Source organism: Aotus nancymaae, unplaced genomic scaffold, assembly GCF_030222135.1.
Source record: "Aotus nancymaae isolate 86718 unplaced genomic scaffold, 86718_ANA_hifiasm-v0.15.2.pri h1tg000019l, whole genome shotgun sequence".
Lineage (NCBI taxonomy): Eukaryota > Metazoa > Chordata > Mammalia > Primates > Aotidae > Aotus > Aotus nancymaae.
Window position 1 is genome coordinate 25,287,370 of NW_026988431.1, and position 18,714 is coordinate 25,306,083.

General features: G+C 49.4%; 1 protein-coding gene across 4 annotated transcripts in view; it reads left to right on the forward strand.

The window, feature by feature from the left end:
- Window positions 1–17,704, forward strand: part of COLQ (collagen like tail subunit of asymmetric acetylcholinesterase) — a 64,134-nt gene extending 46,430 nt beyond the window's left edge. For 3 of the 4 annotated variants that reach the window (XM_012466780.2, XM_012466782.3, XM_012466785.3), the window contains 6 exons: window positions 2,639–2,744; window positions 10,196–10,335; window positions 11,321–11,440; window positions 11,882–12,002; window positions 13,932–14,034; window positions 16,120–17,704. In XM_012466780.2, coding sequence (XP_012322203.2) covers window positions 2,639–2,744; window positions 10,196–10,335; window positions 11,321–11,440; window positions 11,882–12,002; window positions 13,932–14,034; window positions 16,120–16,189 — 660 coding nt within the window. In that variant the 3' untranslated portion in view covers window positions 16,190–17,704. The remainder of the gene's footprint in view (window positions 1–2,638; window positions 2,745–10,195; window positions 10,336–11,320; window positions 11,441–11,881; window positions 12,003–13,931; window positions 14,035–16,119) is intronic. The other variant, XM_012466784.2, reaches the window with a different exon arrangement.
- The last annotated feature ends 1,010 nt before the right edge of the window (window positions 17,705–18,714 follow it).

Consider the following 18,714-nt stretch of genomic DNA (forward strand, 5'->3'; position numbering starts at 1 on the left):
TTTATCATGAATTAATATCCTAGCATAGAGTCTCACATACTATTTGTTTGTTGGGCCAGCAGTGCTGAGAGTCTCTGCAAGTTATTGTTAAGTCAGTCCAAAGGCAAAAATCGGAAATTCAGAAGGAATTTAGGATAGTAATTGCTGTGCCAGAAGATTACAGAGACCACTTAATCCAGTCTCCTCAGGTTATTCACAAGGAAGCTGAGGGCCAAGGAGGTGGATTTGCTTGCCCAAGACCCCTCCACTCAGCTAGTTTCAAAGCCAGGGTTAGAATCTAGAGAGTTGAGGCCAATTTTCCCCACATCACTTCTTCTCTTACCTTCATGCTTCAGGACTTGCCTTCAGGCAAGCCCAGAAAAGCAGCTGTTGACTTTATTTTAAAAATCTTGGCCTGGCACCGTGACTCATGCCTATAACCCAGCACTTTCAGAGGTTGAGGCAGGTAGATCACCTGAGGTCAGGAGTTTGAGATCAGCCTGGCTAACATATAGTAAAACCCCATCTCTACTAAAAAATACAAAAATTAGCTGGGCAAGGTATTACATGCCTGTAGTTCCAGCTACTTGGGAAGCTGAGGCAGGAGAATAGCTTGAACCTGGGAGGTGGGCGTTGCAGTGAGTTAACATCGTACCACTGCACTCCAGGCTGGGGGACAGAGAAAGACTCTGTCTTTCAAAAAAAAAAAAAAAAAAAAAAAATCCTCTCCTGCAATGTCTGTTTAAAATGGAAAAAAAAAAAAAGCTTTAGTAACTGAGAAACAATTTCCTTGAGAGAGATCACCCAACTTTGTGGCAAATAAGGAATTAAGAATGTCTTTCCTGGAAAGCTCTGCTCAGTGAGTCCTGCTGATAGAGACGTGGCTCATTCTGAGCAATGACTGATAAGCGGAATATTCCATTACTGCTGGTGTCAGAATCAAGGAGCATTTCCACCTCCTTCAAGCTTTGGCACTTCCTGTGCTCAGAACCAGCTGACATGGCCGTTAGAAAAACAAGCCTGAACTGTGGCTATATTAAGACAGTGTGACTTCCTTTGCCATCCTGGGACCCAGCTTGGTTACTGCAGGGAATGCTTCAGCTTGGGCTGAGGCTTAAGAACTCCCTCCATAAACATGGAATCGGAAATAAACTCTGACCTCCCAGGTCCCATATTGAGAGCGTAAGAACTCCTTGAACATTGCTGAGAGGGCCCCCAGTGTCATGTGGACAAGGCGGCAGGTCACCTGTCACCATTGTGGCTGGAAAGGAGTCCCTGGCATGCCTGCTCCCCAGATTTGAGGAAGATTATATTTCATTAGGGCAAGCCTGCCAAGGCACAAGTGCAGTAGGAAGAACCAGGCCAAAAACGTCAGGTATCAATCACTGCTTTGATTAGGCCTAAGGCAAGAACGGACAGTTAGCAAATTGCTCAGGGGAACAGTGGATAGCTTGCAGCAGCCGTGGCTTCGGTGTGACTCCTCAGGGCAACCCTGAGGGAGAACCAAGAGCCCAGTCTTTGCTCATGATGCTTGCGAAATAGGCAGCAAAGAGGACACTCCATGTGGAACAGCTGTAGCCACAGGTGTGCCTTTTTTAATAAAATCAGGACTTGTTTAACTGCGTGAGATAGATGGAACCAGACCAGTTGCTGTGATAATTGGCTTGCCCCACATAGCTCTTCATTGTGTACAAACCACATTTTCACCTCTGAGATCTTTGTTAGTCTCACAGCAAACCTATGTGGGTGTAAATTTACTGGCCCCATTTTAAAGATGACAAAACTGAGGTACAAAGCAATGACATGAGTTACCTGGAGTCTCATAGTCAAGGTGAAACCTCTGGACTTACAGATCAGCAAAGCTGCCTACCTTTGTGTTTCTAGCGTCTTTCTCCTCCCTCATTTCATCTGGGGAAAGGAGGTGAGCTAGACAAATTCCAGCCCATAGGGAGCGTATGTCTCATGGGGAGATATTGATGAAATGACCACACAAATAATCCATATGCTACGATCTGGGATAAACGCCATGAAGGAAACAGGCTGAGTTATGAGAGCTTATAGTGGGGTGAACTGACTCCGCCCAGGAAGGTCAGGGAAGGCTTTGACATAAGGGCATTTGAGTTGAGAGCCAAAGGGTGAGTGGCAGTTAACTAGGCAGTGGGGAAGGAGGAGGGTTTGGGGCAGAGAGAAGGGTCTTGAGAAGGGAGATAATAGACATGGTGCTCTTGAAGACCAAAAAGACCAAAAGGCTGGAATAAGGCTGGAAAGCTTGGCCATGTGGGGCCTCACAGGCTGCAGTAAGGAGCTAATCCTGAGACAATGGGAAGCCAATGAGTGAAAACAGCTCTTTTCTAGGCCTCCATTTCCTCATCCACCCGGGGCCTGGAGTAGATTGGACTAGTTCCTTTTAGCTGCCATGTGCCACGTTTCTAGGACATAGCAAGAAAGAACTAAGGTCTGCAAATTTGTAACCTTCATTATCTCAAATGTCACTTGCCCCAAGCTGCTTAGGAGCTTGATTGATGGTCAAGCCCTCTGGAGCTGCATCTCCCACTGGGCTCTCCTTAAGTGCAAGGTGAACTCTGATTTAGTGACAAAATGAGGCAGGAAGCTTGCTATGTCATGCTTTCGTAACAGGCTCTGCCTTTCTCTCTGTCAGGGACAGAAAGGGGATAGTGGAGTTATGGGCCCACCCGGCAAGCCTGGGCCTTCTGGTCAACCTGGCCGTCCAGGCTCCCCAGGCGCCCCAGGCCCCCCATCTGCAGGTAAGAGCTACACTGCTTCACTTGATCCACTATTGCAATACTGGCCAGCCTCCCAGAGAGGACGCAAGGAGATGCTAGCAGAGATGGCTTGTGTTTCAAGTTAGAAACTACCAGAGGCACTCCAATATCTTTATAATTTCTCCACAATTTAGCTCATTCAACTTTTATGCAAGAGAGATAAACGCCATTCTGAATTTGTTTTAGCATTCTGGAGAACAAATAGAGGAAAGAAAAAAAGTGCATTAATGATGTCATTTATACCTTAAGTGAAAAATAACAGGAACATATTTCATCAACTAATACCTTTTTCTAGATAAAAAAGTTTCATGGCTCCAAGCAGTTCTCTTAAACCTAGAAGTAACGGTAACATTGTTTTTCCATCTTACAGTGTTATAAAAGAGTCATTATTTGTTTGCAACAGATAGAGAAAGAGGCCGGGTGCGGTGGCTCACGCCTGTTATCCCTGTGGGAGGCCAAGGCAGCTGGATCACTTGAGGTCAGGAGTTTGAGACCAGCCTGGCCAACATGGTGAAACCCCGTCTCTGCTAAAAATACAAAAATCAGCCTGGCATGGTGGCACACACCTGTAATCCCAGCTACTCTGAGGCTGAGGCAGAAGTATCACTTGAACCTGGGAGGTGGAGATTGCAGTGAGCTGAGATCGTGCTGTCTCGAAACTCCGTCTCAAAAAAAATAGATATAGAAAGAAATTACTAAAATGGAATAAAAAAAATTAAAAGTCCACTATTGAAAAGGGCATACTCTGCTTGCAAAAAAAAGGGGGAGCTAAGCCCTTTATTTCGTTCCCTTATCAGCTGATGGTAGGGGCTTTCACAGCACATCAACTATATAAAGACAGTATCAGAAACCTCATTTGTTGACTGTGCAATATTTTTTGTCTTCAGTTATAAAAAAGGGATCCAAACAATTTTTATTCCAGCTTTTTTTCTTAAGAAAATGAAGACATTTGCAATTCCATAGTGTATTCCCCCTCCTCCTGTGTTTATGGAAATATATTTGCAGCCACATCGTGGGATGGGAAAGAAATGTCGTATTTTGTTAGATCCTTTAAATGAAGTTAAATCTGGCTCAGAGAGTCCAACCTGCTAGGATGCCAAAAAATTTAATTCAGGCATTATTAGGATTTTCACTACTCCCTCAACTGCCATGAAAGGGTTGGGCAAAGATCCTGGTGAATTATGGCAGGGAAGGTCCCTCCAGCCTTTGGTCTACTCTATTCACATCTGAAATCGAGTAGAAATAGAAATAGACTTGTCCTTGTCCAAGTCCCTGTGGCCCATAGATAGCTGGTAGCTGCTGTCCTCATGCCATACTTGGGTATCAGAACATTTTGAAGGCTGGGAGTCCTGGTCCCTCCGGTTCGACTTCCCAGAGAGCACCCCACAACCATTCTTTCTGAAACCTGTCTCTTCCCCAGGGCACAAGAGGTCCCTCTCCTGTCCATGCCTATGGAAGTCTCTCCTCTTCCATCCCTGACCCCCTCCCTCCTCATACTCATATACCAGCACCCCAATTAGGAGCTTTGTCCTTCAGGGAACAGAAAGTAGAAAGGCAAGTTTGTTTCCAGTAGTACCTGCTTTTAGCAAGGGCGAGAGAGCACGAACTCTTGCTGTGTCCTTGAAATTGGGAGAGGAGGAAGGAAATACTAATAGAACAAACATTGGTTAGTATGGTAGTAACTTATGTTGCTGCAGCTGTTTCCATGCTGTTAGGGGAGATTGGAGATGCAGTCCAGGCCACATGCCCACACTCCATAATTCATTTCTGGAGTTGGCTGGATGATCTGAATGGAGGTCCTTTCAACTAGTTCTCATCCTCCTTGGTTCTGGAAGGCATGATGTCCCCCTGGAGCCCTATGACTATAAACTACCAACCCCAGAGACTGACAGCATGGCCTGAGGTCTGGGTTGTGCCTTCAGAAGGGACTCTTGGCCGTTAGGGTACCTAGGGGCTCACAAAACTGAGGAGTAGTCCAGGGGCATGTGATGGGTGGATATGTAGGATGTCCTTAGCAGACTGAGATCTTAATGGTCTCACTGTGTTTATCTCTTTGTAAAGGCCAGCCCTCACCCGACTTGAACTCTGGTTCCCTCCTGGGGCTGCGGAATGGATGAGAAGGGCTCGGCCGGAGCTGTCAGCAGCTCCTTGGTGCCTGCTGTTTCTCTTGTCTTGTCAGTCTTCGGTGTATTGCAATCCTGTCCTGTCAGCAGGCCCCACAGAGTCGTCGTCCTTCTCCCTGGCCTTCCACCTCCCTCTCTTCCACCCAGTACGGCTACCTCTCTCTTCCTGGACTACTCCAGCCTCTGCCCAATCCCAGCCACCCTGCCCTCTACCCTTCAGAGGACAGCTTGCCATCTGTGGAGCTGGAGCTATTCCTATGGTCTCTCTGGGTTCACGTGGCCTGACATGCCACTCCTCTCACCTGCCTGCCGTCCAGCGAAATCTCTCTTCCTTCAAAGCTCTCTTTTCAATAAGGCCTTCTTGGCCCCTAACAGGATAGACCACCCTCCCCTGAGCCCTGATCACATATTGCCTCTCTGTTATGGCCCCTCCATTGGTAACGTTTCTGCAGATGTGTTTCATCTTCCTGCTACATCCTTGAAGGGCAGGGTCTGTGGCTGAGTCAGCATCATGTCCCCAGTGGCACCTAGCAGGTGGGTGGGCAGGGCTGCTTCCTGCAGGGGCTCCCAGGCAGGGGCTCTGTGGGTTCACAGCCCATCTCCTTAGGAGCCAAGCAGGGTATGGCCATCTCTTTGGAGTGATGTTCCCTCCCTTCCTTTGAGCCAATTCCTTTCTGAGGAGCCTTCCTGAGTGAGGGGGCTGAAGAGGGAAAAGAGAAGACGGGGCAATAAATAATCCTGCTATGTGGAAAATTTTGGAGGGGTAGGAGAGAGGGCAGGGAAGGAGTTTATAAGAGATATCTAGCCAGGTGTGGTGGCTCACGCCTGTAATCTCAACACTTTGCGGGGCTGAGGCGGGCAGATCACTTGAGGTCAGGAATTCAAGACCAGCCTGGTCAACATGGTGAAACTCCTGTCTCTACTAAAAATACAAAAATTAGCCGGGTATGATGGTGTACACATGTAATCCTAGCTACTTAGGAGGGTGAGGCAGGAGAATAGCTTGAACCCAGGAGGCGGAGGTTGCAGTGAGCTGAGATCAGATCAGTGCACTCCAGCCTGGGTGACAGAGTGAGACTCCATCTCAAAAATAAATAAATTAATTAAATAAACAAAAGAGATATCCCTGTGCCTGGGCCCAGTTGGATAATCATCCAGAGTTGGAACAGGCCCCCCAAAGCAGTTCCAACACTACCTTTGACAGTCTGTTAAAAGTCCCAAACCCCCTCTCAGAGAGAAGGAAACTGAGTATACCTACACCCAAGGTTTTGCACCTCATTTCCCAGGGTTCCAGAACCCCTGCCCCAGAGCCCTCGTGAGATAGCCTTGGCCTCTGCGGACCACAGGTGAAAACACCCCTGGTCTAGTCCTACCCTCCCCTTAGAGATAAGAATCTTGAACCTCAAACAGAAGTGATGCCTGCAAGGTCACAGCAGTGACTGCGGGCCACTCTGGTCCAGAATCGGTCTGTGACTCCTGTGACTGTCAGCCAGGCGGCCTCTGGAGGTTGTTGTGCTGGTTCCTCTGCCTTCTCCTAGATTCCTCACTCCTGACCTTTTCCCACCGAGGCAGCCAATGGAAGTGGGAGGCTGCCTAGGTGAAGATGGAGAGCCGGGTCTTCTGGCTGCAGGGGGTAGGGATGAAACCAGGCTGAGACATGATCTCCCAGAGGTTGGGGTGGGGAAGTTCAGGTTGCTGTGTCCTTCAGCATGGCCTGGCAGAAAACAGGCAGGGCTAACGGATGCCCTCCAGCAGCTGGGAGGAAGCTGCATGGAAACTGTAGTGGTGGCAGCAGGCTCCTTGCCATGTCCTGTCAGGAGGTGACCTCGAGTTTTGGTGCCCAGCTCTGTGGGAACGGATGGTGCTGAGGGAGGTGGAAAGGGTGAGAGCTTTGTAATTACCCAAGTCACAGGGAAAGAGGGGCTAAGGGGTGGGAAGGGTGGGGAGGGAATAAAGACTAAATGCTTTTAGGATGTAATTTGCAATAATCAAATTACAAATTTGGCTGAGTCCTTCCTATACCCAGACAGAGTATAAGTGAATCAGTGTGGTACCTGGGAATTGCCAGCTTCCTGAGAGCATCAGTATTCTTGGATGTTTGTCTTTTAAACAGCATAGTGTTAAGTCAAACATGAATTAAAATCTCAGCCCCACCATTCATCAGCAGCTAATAGGACCAACTCCTGACTCTGTCTCAGGCCACAGTTCTGGAGGATTTGTTGGGGTCACAGAGCAGTTGGAAGGTTGCTCCAATGCCACCCTCACATTCTTGATCACAGAGCTTTTCCACTTCAATTTCCCCAAGTACTTAATTACCCAGAATTTTCCTAGGCTGGTGGATTCCCTGTCTCTCTGGGCTCTTCTGAAAATATCAGAACACAGACTGGAGCTCTTCCCACAGAATTATATTTGCATTTCTTGTTAGAACAAACAACCATAGCTTAGGATAAGATGTTGGCAAAGCTCCCTTCCCCTCGATCTGTCAGCATTCTGATTGTAGGAACACCTGTCAATCTGCTTGGGAAGGTTCAGTCTCCCTCTCTGGTTATAGTAGCTTCCCTGGTGTCCTGGCCAGATCTCTCCCCTGGGGTCATTTTATTTCCTGCCCTCCTGGATCTGTGAACTGTGTTCCCAACCCCTGGCTGCCCTAGATATCATACTACTTGACACCAACGACTGGCTGGCCTCCAAACCCACCCCTCCCCCCATTTCCCAAAGAAGGGATCCTTATTTCTCTTCTCAGTCTCCATCTTTTCTTCTCTTTCCCCACTTCCTGTTGGATGGCTCTTGTTCTGGTGCTTTCCTGCCAGCCAGAATGTGACTTCTAGCTTTTTCTGAAGACTTTTTCTCTCCAATTAGTCTGCATTCATTCATTCAATCATCAAACATTTTCCGTGCCCCTACTTTGTGTCAGCCGTGGTGGATGAAAACAGGCACTAGCCCTGTCCTTGTGGACCCATATTCTACTGGAGATCAACCTTGATGGAATAATCCCGAAATATATAGAATCATAAACAAAGAGAAGTGCTGTGAAGAAAAGGAACAGGAAACCATGAAATTGTATCCCAGGTGTACATGACAGAGACTGAGGATTCAAAAAGACTTCCCTCAGGAAATGATGTTTGAACCCAGATCAGAAGGCAGTTGAGAGGCAGCTGGGAGGGATGGAGGATGAAGGGAGGATGATCTGGCAGAGGAATGGACCAGTTCTCAACCTTGGCACAAATTTGCCTGACCAGGCTCAGTGGCTCACGCCTGTAATTCCAGCACTTTGGGAGGCCGAAGCGGGTGGCTCAGTTGAGCTCAGGAGTTCGAGATGAGCCTGGCCAACACGGCAAAACCCTGTCTTTACTAAAAACAGAAAAATTAGCCAAGCGTGGTGGCACGCTCCTGTAGTCCCAGCTACTCGGGAGGTTGAGGCAGGAGAATCACTTGAACCTGGGAGACAGAGGTTGCAGTTAACTGAGATTATACCACTGCACTCCAGCCTGGGAAACAGAGTGAGACTCAGTCTCAAAAAAAAGAAAAAAAAAAAGGGGGATGCCTTATGCTAATGTGATAAAAAAAATTTTAAATAAATAAATAAAAGTGTGGATGCTGCCTACATTCAGTTCAGTTTTCAGAAGCCTTGGTGGAATTTGGTCTGGGATGTATCCTGGGCATCAGGGCCTTTAAAAGCCAAGGTATTACCCTCACTGTTTTTCCACATTGCTAGGGAATATATTTTCTGATCATATCTTTTCAAGACATGTCCTGACTTATTCAGCACCAGGGGAGGGTAAATGGGCTGAGCATATACTAACATTCTATTTTCTTCCAGAAGAAATGAAAGAAACCCTCACCCAGAAATTATTCTGTAAAGATCCTACATTGGCCGGGCGTGGTGGCTCACGCCTGTAATCCCAGCACCTTGGGAGGCTGAGGTGGGTCGATCACTTGAAGTCAGGAGACTGAGACCAGCCTGACCAACATGGCAAAACCCCATCTCTACTAAAAATACAAAAGTTAGGCTTGGTGGCATACACCTGTAATCCCAGCTACACAGGAGGCTGAGGCAGGAGAATCGCTTGAACCTGGGAGGCGAAGGTTGCAGTGAGTCAAGATTGCTTCACTGCACTCCGTCCTGGACAACAGAGCAAGACTCTGTCTCAAAAAAAAAAAGATTCTATATATGAGAAAAACAAAAAATGTTTAAAACAATTAAAGTCATCAGTCAATAATGTGTCTGTAGGCAAGAAGCCCTCTGTTAATAATGGTCTAAACAAATAGGGCATTGTTTTTCTCCAATAAAGAAATCCAGGCCGGGCGCAGTGGCTCATGCCTATAATTCCAGCACTGTGGGAGGCCAAAGCAGGCAGATCACCTGAGGTCAGGAGTTCGAGACCAGCCTGACCAACATGGAGAAAGCCTGTTTCTACCAAAAATACAAGATTAGCCCGGCATGGTGGCGCATGCCTATAGTCCCAGCTACTCGGGAGGCTGAGGCAAGAGAATCACTTGAACCCAGGAGGCGGAGGTTGCAATGAGCCGAGATCGTGCCATTGCACTCCAGCCTGGGCAATAAGAGCAAAACTCCATCTCAAAAAAACAACAACAACAACAACAACAAAATGAAAAAAGAAATCCAGAGGTAGACAATAGCTGGCTTTGATTCAGCCTCTGACTGTCACTGTCAGGGCCCCAGACCCCATGAGCCTTTTGTCTTTTCCTGCGTGTTGGCTTATCTCCTCATGCTTGTGACTTCCTGTTGGCAACATGGCTGCTGCAGCACCAGACGTTTTCCCTGTCTTCAAGGCGGGAAGGAGGGGGAAACTGTCTCCTCACAACTATTTTTCTTACCTTATCTCCTCCATATCTTGGATCAAAAGCATCTATTTTTTTGTTTGTTTTGACAGAGTCTCACCAGGCTGGAGTGCAGTGGCACAATCTTGGCTCACTGCAACCTCTCCCTCCCGGGTTAAAGCGATTCTTCCGCCTCAGCCTCCCAAGTAGCTGGGACTGCAGGTGCGTGCCACCAAGCCCAGCTAATTTTTGTATTTTTAGTGGAAACGGGGTTTCATTATGTTGGCCAGGATGATGTTGATCTCTTGACCTCATGATCCGCCCGCCTCAGCCTCCCAAAGTGCTGGGATTACAGGTGTGAGCCACTGCGCCTGGCCAAAAGCATTTCTTTAACCTCTTCCTCAAGCATACCCTGAAATGCTGTGGACTTTAACCTTTTTTTCTGTTGCATAGATCGCTCACATCTCCCTGGGTTGTTTGGTCTTCTCTTCCTTGGCTCTAGTAATACAGCAGTCTGTTGCTTCCTAGGACAACTTATAATGGGACCCAAAGGGGAAAGAGGATTTCCCGGGCCTCCAGGAAGATGTCTTTGTGGACCCCCTATGAATGTGAATAACCCTTCCTACGGGGAATCCGTGTATGGGCCCAGTTCCTCGCGAGTTCCTGTGGTAAGGCTTTCTGGGAGAAGTCTAGGGTGGTTATCTGTGAGGACCTCTCATCTGATCCTTATGGGGCTTTGTAAAATTCTTTCAGTAAAACTTACTTTCTTTCATGACTCTGGGTACACGTTCATTATAGGAAATTGGAAAATATGAGAAAATCAAAAGAGGAAAACCAAACTGTCCATTTGATTGTGAGTGCATTTTGGGGGTATTTTCTTTGTCTTTTTAAAATCTAACTTTTATATGGTTGAGATTATATTGTATAAAAATGTCGTACTTTGTTATCTTAGTTGAAATCCTGCCATGTTTCCACCCTCTAGAAATAACATTTTAAGCTTTTTTAAGGGAAAATTTCAAATACATATAAAAGCAGAATAGTGTAATAAACTATTACACCGTGTGCCCTTCACCCAATTGAATAATGGTTAACTCATGGCGAGCCTTGTATCCTAGTTTTCTCTTTATGCCCACTCACTACTGCCCATCTTCTGTCGGATTATTTTGAAGTAAACCTTGGACATCAATTCATCACAATCATCCATTCAGTGTGACTGGGCTACAATTTATTTAATCAGTGTTGGTGTTTAAGCAACATATTGTTTATTGGCCACCCCCAAGCTTTTTACTAATGTAAATAATACTGTAGAGAACATCTTTGAGTATGATAATTTTAAGAATCACTTCCAGATGTCAAATTACTTGACTATATGACATTGCCTTTTGATTTAAGTCTTGGGAGCATTTTAAATATGAAAAAGTGTTAAATCCAAGTGAATATTTTAGTTTCAAACTCAGACATTAGGAACTGGATTGAGAAGGTGTGGGAATCAAGACACTCCTCTCACTTCAGAAGGAATGCTAGAGTGTAATGTGCAAATCCCTCTTCCCACTGTTGAGCAGCCCAAGGATAGAGATGGTTTCCTCTGCCAGCTTTTTCCCTGTCCCCTGTAGAATTGTTTTCTGGAATCCTCACCATTGTGTTCTCTGGCAGATTTTTGTGGTCAACAACCAGGAGGAGCTTGAGAGGCTGAACACCCAAAATGCCATTGCCTTCCGCAGAGACCAGAGATCTCTCTACTTCAAGGACAGCCTTGGCTGGCTCCCCATCCAGGTACCCCCAGGCCATCATCTCAGGACATACTCCCTGCCCAGGGAAGAGATGCATCCATTAAAGGAAGGGCAGGCCACCCCACTGGGCCTGGGGAGGGCTTTCTGCAGTCTATCTGCATGGGAGGGCTGAGCATCCTCCCTCAAACTGTTTCTGAGAAGCCCTCCATTCCCCTACCCTGACCCCCAATTAGAAGCCCCTCTCTGAGCCAAGGTTCCAGATGGTCTCCACATCCCTGCGTGCCAGGTTGCCATTTTGATGTGACCCAGCATTCACCCAGCTACAGAGCTCTAGGTGGCAAGAAAGGAGTATCTTTCCCACCCCTGGGAGGAAGTCAAGGCATGCCGCCCAGCAGTGCCGTGGGACCCAGAACCAGTGACCTCCCTGCCTGCGGCTGCCCAGGCATGCCATGCTCCAGTTAATGCTGTGTGCTTCCTTGGCCAGCTGACCCCTCTCTACCCTGTGGATTACACTGTAGACCAGCGCGGCACCTGCGGGGATGGGCTCCTGCAGCCTGGGGAGGAGTGTGACGACGGTAACAACGATGTGGGTGACGACTGCATCAGTGAGTGAGGTCCAGCCCAGGAGGACCTGAGGCCTGAACAGCAGGAGGGTGGGACTGGGGACTAGCCCTGAACACCAGCTGTAGTGCTTTGGGACCATTCTAGACCCAGAGAAGGGTGTACCCAGGCTGTCTTGTGCCATCCACCTTAGCCCCTGCTTCCCCAATTTCAGCCCAGATGTTAACTCTCCCACCACTCAAGCACCTCACCAGGGGTGGATGTCAAGGGTCCTCCCCCAGTTAGACCTTCTTTATCCCAAAATGTAGCCACCAGATCCTTCCAGTCCTACATCTTAGCAAAATCCATGTTATAGGTGCAGAAGATAAAGGTGATGGGCTCTCACTTTGCAAGGAGGAGTGAAAGGCAAAAGGGTGAGGCCAAGAATCTGAATGAGGGCTCATTTGCCAGGTAGAGCTCTAGTGGCAAAGCCCTCCATAGAGGACGCTGGGCCAGCCAGAGCTTTCATCAGCCTCATGGGCTGCTGCGTTAACTGGTAGGCAGCAAGCTCTGGAGGGTTTGCTTTTTTTCTCTTCTTTAAATCAAGTAACAAAACCAGGAGGTGTGGTGGAAAGCATGAGCTGAAGAGTCAACAGAGATTGAATGTAGGTTCTGAGAACCACCAACCACCCTCAGGCTCAAGGCAGAGGCCACACGGTGGGTGGGGTATGGGGGGCAGTTTATGGCTCTGAGCCTCACTTTCCTTAGCTGTGAAATGTGCTGGCTGCTCAAGTCCCTAGAGATCCTGTTAGCTAACATGTGCAGGGATTATCTGGATATAGTAAGGGTTCAACCACCGTTCACAGAATTCATTTAGGGAGTGTGGTTTAAGCCCCTCCTCTGAAGAGCCAGGCTGGGGCTCCGGGCTGGGTGGGTGTGGATGCAAAGTCATGGTCCTTGCTCTCAAGAAGCTCAGGGGAGGCTGGGCGCAGTGGCTTATACCTGTAATTGCAACATTTTGGGAAGCTGAGGTTGGAGGATCACTTGAGCCTAGGAGTTCAAGACCAGCCTGGGCAAGAGCAAGACCCAATCTCTTCAAAATAATTAAAAATTTTAAAAAATTAGCCAGGCCTGGTGGTGCACACCTGTAGTCCCAGCTACTCAGGAGGGTGAGGTGGGAGGATGGCTTGAGCCCAGGGGTTCAAGGCTGCAGTGAGCTGCAATTGCACCACTGCACTCCAGGCTGGTGACAGCATGAGACTCTCTCTCAAAAAAAAAAGTTCAGAGGAAGGATGACAGGGCAGAGTGGGTGTCAGGAGATGCTGCTGATTATCTCAGCGTGGTCTTGCTGTCTCCCAACAGCTCCAGGGATGGCATCCCCTAGGAGGCTGGCCCAGCCCAGAGTCCCTTCTGCCTCTGGTGCAGTGTCAAATAGGAGCTCTCACAGGAGGAAGGAGCAAATGGGCTCTCCCGTCCTGTGAAAATGATGCTGGAGTCCATACTCCAAGACCCTCCCGTTGTGTGAGAGCAGAGGTCTTTGCTGAAGATCATGTGGCTCCCCAGGGACCCAAGGCTGGGCTCACCAGTGTCACACAGAAGCTCTCTGTTGACCATGAGAGTCCCCATGCACCCTCACTGGGGATCAGCAGTCTCCCAGCGCTCACTCCCAGGACCCCCACACTGGCTCTATGAGATGGAGGTCATGTCAGTGTCCCAGTTTTGCAGATAACCAACTGGAGTCTCCCCACCCCTCAGCTAGTAAGTGGTTAGGCGGGGCCAGAGCCAGGGTTTCCTCATTCTTGTCCCATAGTACATCAGTGTGGGACCAGAGCCTGAGGGGCAGTCCCTGGAGGAGTCTGAAGCTTACTGGAGGCAAGTTCTTTCAGCAGTGCAGTATTTAGGGGGGATCCCTTAGGCTGCATGGTCCTTACAAGCTGAGGCAAGCCTGGCACCTCTGCGCCTTCTCAGGACTGCACCTCCTTATGTCCCCTCAGGCTGTCACCGTGCCTACTGTGGAGACGGTCACCGGCATGAGGGTGTGGAGGACTGTGATGGCTCCGACTTTGGCTACCTGACGTGCGAGACCTATCTCCCTGGGTAGGGATGACTCCCTCTTCCCCCTTCTCCCTCTTTCTCCCGCTCTCCTCCTTGCTTTCCTTCTTTCCTTCACAAATATTTTGAGTGCCTCTCCATTTCGTAGTGCCTTCTAGACACTGAGGCATGGGGATGAATGACACATGCTCCCCGCCCATCATGTGCCCTCTTGGTCAGCACTGCCTGCATGCCACTGAGGCTGAGCCACGGCACACACAGCCACCTGCTCTAAGGCCCAGAGGGGAAGTGCAGTCTCTGAGATCAGCTGCTGCCCTGTATGAGCAGACCCGAAACCCAGCGGTCACTGTGACCACTTAGTCTCCTGGGCTGCGGGCCTAGGTGGGAAGCCCAGTGGAGAGTAAAGGTCTCAGCGCATTTCAAAGAATCCATACGTCTCCCTAACCTGACTTCCCTGGAACACGCTGCCCACCCCTCAGGCATGCCTGTGAATGCAAGTGAGATCAAATCAGCCTTAATATCTAAGTTTGCAAGCTCATGGCCCCTCCAAGAAACTACTCCCTCCAAGGACACCTCTAGTTATTTCTGAGACTCCTCAGTGGCTATTTATGTTGCTCAGGACAAGTATTCCACATGTCCTGGCTCCACGCTGGCATCTGCCAAGCCAACTGAGGGCCACCATCCCATGAGGCGCTGATTCCATGCCCAGATTGTAACCCCTGGGCTCCTTCCAAGGTGCAGAAGATACATGTCTCCCCAGTCCTTACAGAATCAGAGTTGTACAATGTTCTCAGGAAAATGGGGAGGCCATTCCTTCCCACCCAGGCCATGCCCTGCCCTTCCCTTGGTTCCAGAGTGGATCCTACTGGTATCTCCAACCTCTTCTGTTCTTGAGTCCAGTCTCTTCAGCTTTTGCTCCCATCCCTTTTCCTCTTATAGACTCAGACCTGGGCCTTTGGCAGGGCTGGGGAGCCATGCCTGTCCCTCCATTGCCTGCTCTCTGCTCTCTTCCTAGGGGGTCTCCCTAACACTCATATATTAGCATGTTCAACCAGGCTGGGAGAACTACAGACCTATAGTCTCCCCCAGACTCCAAGCCCGTTTAGGCTCAGCCAGGACCCCACTCCATGTATGTGCAGTGCCCCTCTCCCTGAAGGAAGGAAGACCCCTGATAGGCCTCTGCTAGAGAATTGGCTCTTCATGGCTCCACGGAGACAAATGAGTGTAGACGATCAGATAGAGTGCAGGATCAAGTAGAGCCGAGGGCTCCCCCATGCTCACTGTGGTTATGCAGCTTCTTCCCAGAAGTCTCAGAGGGACGCTTGTGACTGTGCATGTGAGGTTTAACACCCTGTCTCAAATGATCATTCTGGCCTACAGAGGTATAAACTGCACTGTCCAATCTCACAGGCCACTGTTCAAATTTAAAGTAATTGTAAGTAAACTGAAAATGCAGCTATTCAGGCCAGGCACTGTGGCTCACGCCTGTTCCAGCACTGTAGGAGGCCGAGGCAGGTGGATCATCTGAGGTCAGGAGTTCAAGACCATCCTGGCCAGCATGGTGAAACCACGCCTCTACTAAAAATACAAACATTAGCCGAGCATGGTGGCACGCACCTGTAATCCCAGCTGCTCAGGAAGCTGAGGCAGGAGAATCACTTGAACCCAGGAGGCAGAGGTTGCAGTGAGCCAAGATCACACCACTGCACTCCAGCCTGGGGGACAGAGCGAAACTGTGTCTCAAAGAAAAGGAAAAAAATGCAGTTATTCAGTCACAGTAGCTACATTTCAAGAGCTCAATAGCCACATCTGGCTAGTAGCTTCACAGATACAGGACATTTTTGTCAGTATGGCGCATTGTAACTTTTCAGACCTTGAGAAGGGGGTGATTATCTTATAGATGCTGTGCTAAGAGCAGGGTGACCATCTCCTTCCACCCAGACCCCTAGCGGGGGCTCAAGACAAAAATCCCAGAGACATGATTCAGCTCCCCCAGGCCTCTCACCCCAAATGAGAATGGGAAAAGTTTTTATAGAACCACTGGCCGTTGGCCACTGTTTGATAAGGTTTGACCAGGAGTCACCAGCAGGTAAGAGGTGGCCTTTTAGAACGTGTCTTTGCCTCCCTCAGGTCATATGGAGACCTGCGATGCACCCAGTACTGCTACATCGACTCCACGCCCTGCCGCTACTTCACCTGAGGCTGTGAGGAGGAGGTGGGCTGCGCCCCACGGAACTGGCAGCAGCTTCTCACCATCATCAAACTGGCCATGCACTGTCCTGGCCCCGTCTCCACCAGTCTTTGTGTGACAAAAACAAGGACAAATTCCTGCTACTAAGACGTGCTGTTAACTCAGTGTGACTGGAAGAATTTAGGACCACTGCATCCTGTCTTAATCCAAAGTACCGGAAAACCTTCCACATGCCCGACCTGAGAACTGTTCCCCATCGCTGCCATAGGCCAAACAACCGGTTGCAATGCTCTTCCTCTTCTGGAACGTCGCTGACCCAGGCCGCCAACGTGGCTGAGCACTGTGAGACACACATAGACCTGCAGGGCTGTTTTGGTATGTTTGGATCTCATTGGGGAATCTGGAGTACAGGCCTCTCTGCCCCCTGGCCTCCGAAAGGAACAGGCATTCTCACTCGGCCTGGGCAGCCAGCTCTCAGGGCTCTCAGGGCCTGTGGACCACTAAGTAGGGAAGTGGGCACGTTCTCTCGGTGTGGCTCACAGCCTTGAACGTGCCACAGGACCCCGCAACTGGCCACAGCCCAGCCCAGCCTGATATGGATGTGGCTGCCCAGGAAGAGACTTAACTGTGAAAAAGTACTGAGAACCCACCTGACACAAGCTTCCCCCAAGCAGAGGCTAGAGATGAGCCTCCTCTTCTCAGTGTTTCCCAAAGGGGCGGCTCTTGTGGTTTCAAAATCTCCAGCACCATCCTGACCTCTTGGCTCTCTCTGTACTTTGGCCCCTGTCTCGCAAATGTCCCTCATGTCCATTTCCTGTCCAGGAGACTCATGAGGACTGTGTGACTTGCACAAGCCCACACCTGGGCAAGCCGTTGGTGTCTCCTTGGTCCTTAGACAGATACTGTCCTGGGTCCCCCATCTAGGGCCCACCGTGAGTGCTGTCTCTAGGCAGAGCGTTCCTGGCCGGAGCGCTACCTCCTTGCCTCTTGCTGACCCCCGACAGTACCCTGTGGCCCTCCTTTCGTGTCTGCATATTGCATAGCCTTGTCCTCCTGTGTGCCTGAGCTGCTCCCTTTTCGATAAGATTATTAGTCCTGCATGTCTGTGAGCTGCCTTTCATCACCATTTTTCTGGAGTGGGGCTTAGTTTTATTTTGGAAAGACATCTCCAAGGTGAGGTCCACCGCTACAGCAGACCTCAAGTGGAATTTGCCCATTTGTTACCAGCTGGAGGGACACTCCTGGGTTTTTGTATGAAGCTATTTAATGAGCCTGAGTCTTGGGGACTCAGCAGGCTGGAGCTTGGGATCCGGTGAACCATCGCCTGGTGTCTGTAGGTGGACCCTGTCTCCCACAGGTGACATCAACCCGAGGGTGGTGTATTTAGAGGGAGGCACATGGTCAGCCTTGTCCCCTTCACCTCTACTGCGAGGCCAGGGGAGATGTGGTTTTCATGCTGCTTCCACCATCACACTGGGGTTTCCGGATGGGAAGTCAAAAAATAAAGGCAGTTCATTTCCCTTCCGTGGCTCTCTCTTCCGTGGTGGGGTGGGGCTGGTGTCTTAACATTGCCAGATGGAGTGAGGAGTCTGAATTCAAATCTGCTTCTGAATTCTGTGGAGGGTTCTGGAATGTGGAAGCATTCCAGCTCCCTCAGGGACAAGGGAGGAAACAGATCCAGGGATGTCATGGACTTGCCCAAGATCACAAAACCCAGTCGTGCTAGCCCAGTCTCGTCCCCAGCCTTAGTTTTAGGACCTTGTTGAGGATGGAATGGAGGTCTAGTACTACTTCTGGACCTGGCCAAGAGAGGCCCTGTCCTGGGTCCCAAGGCTGGAGGGCCCCACTCTGGCCCTCCTCTGGCCATTACCCTCCCCACAGAGCGAGGTGTCTATGTGGCCAAAGTGACACACCCACTGGCACTTGCACACCCCACTCCTAGACCATGCTCCAGGCACCTGGGAAACCACAGTTCCCCACGCAAGTGGTCCTGAGCCTGCTTCCTGTACCTGCAGGCCTCTTGCCCATGTCTGTTCTCCTGAGTGTGACCTGCACATGCAGGCCTGGGGGTGGCCAGCAAAAAGTTGTTTGGAGGAATGATAGATGGGGCTTAGAATGTGGGCTGGGGTTTCCTCATGGGCACACATGAGGCTCTTCTCAGTGTGGGATGGGCAGGGGGTAAAAACAAGCAGGTCTGGCAGGGGGCTGGACCCTGCTCTCTTCTTGCTACCACAAGACTTTATGGAATCCAAAATTCCAAATTCAAACCTGGCCTTCTATTCTTTATGAAAGTATCCTTTTTGAGGGAAACAAATAGAATATATTGAATCTTTTAGCTGGGAGTCGTGGCATGTGCCCATAGTCCCAGATATATGGGAGGCTGTGGCAAGAGGATCACTTGAGTCCAGGAATTTCCATTAGTCCATTTTCATGCTGCTGATAAAGACATACCTGAGACTGGGCAATTTACAAAAGAAAGAGGTTTAATGGACTTAACAGTTCCACATGGCTGGGGAGGCCTCACAATCATGGTG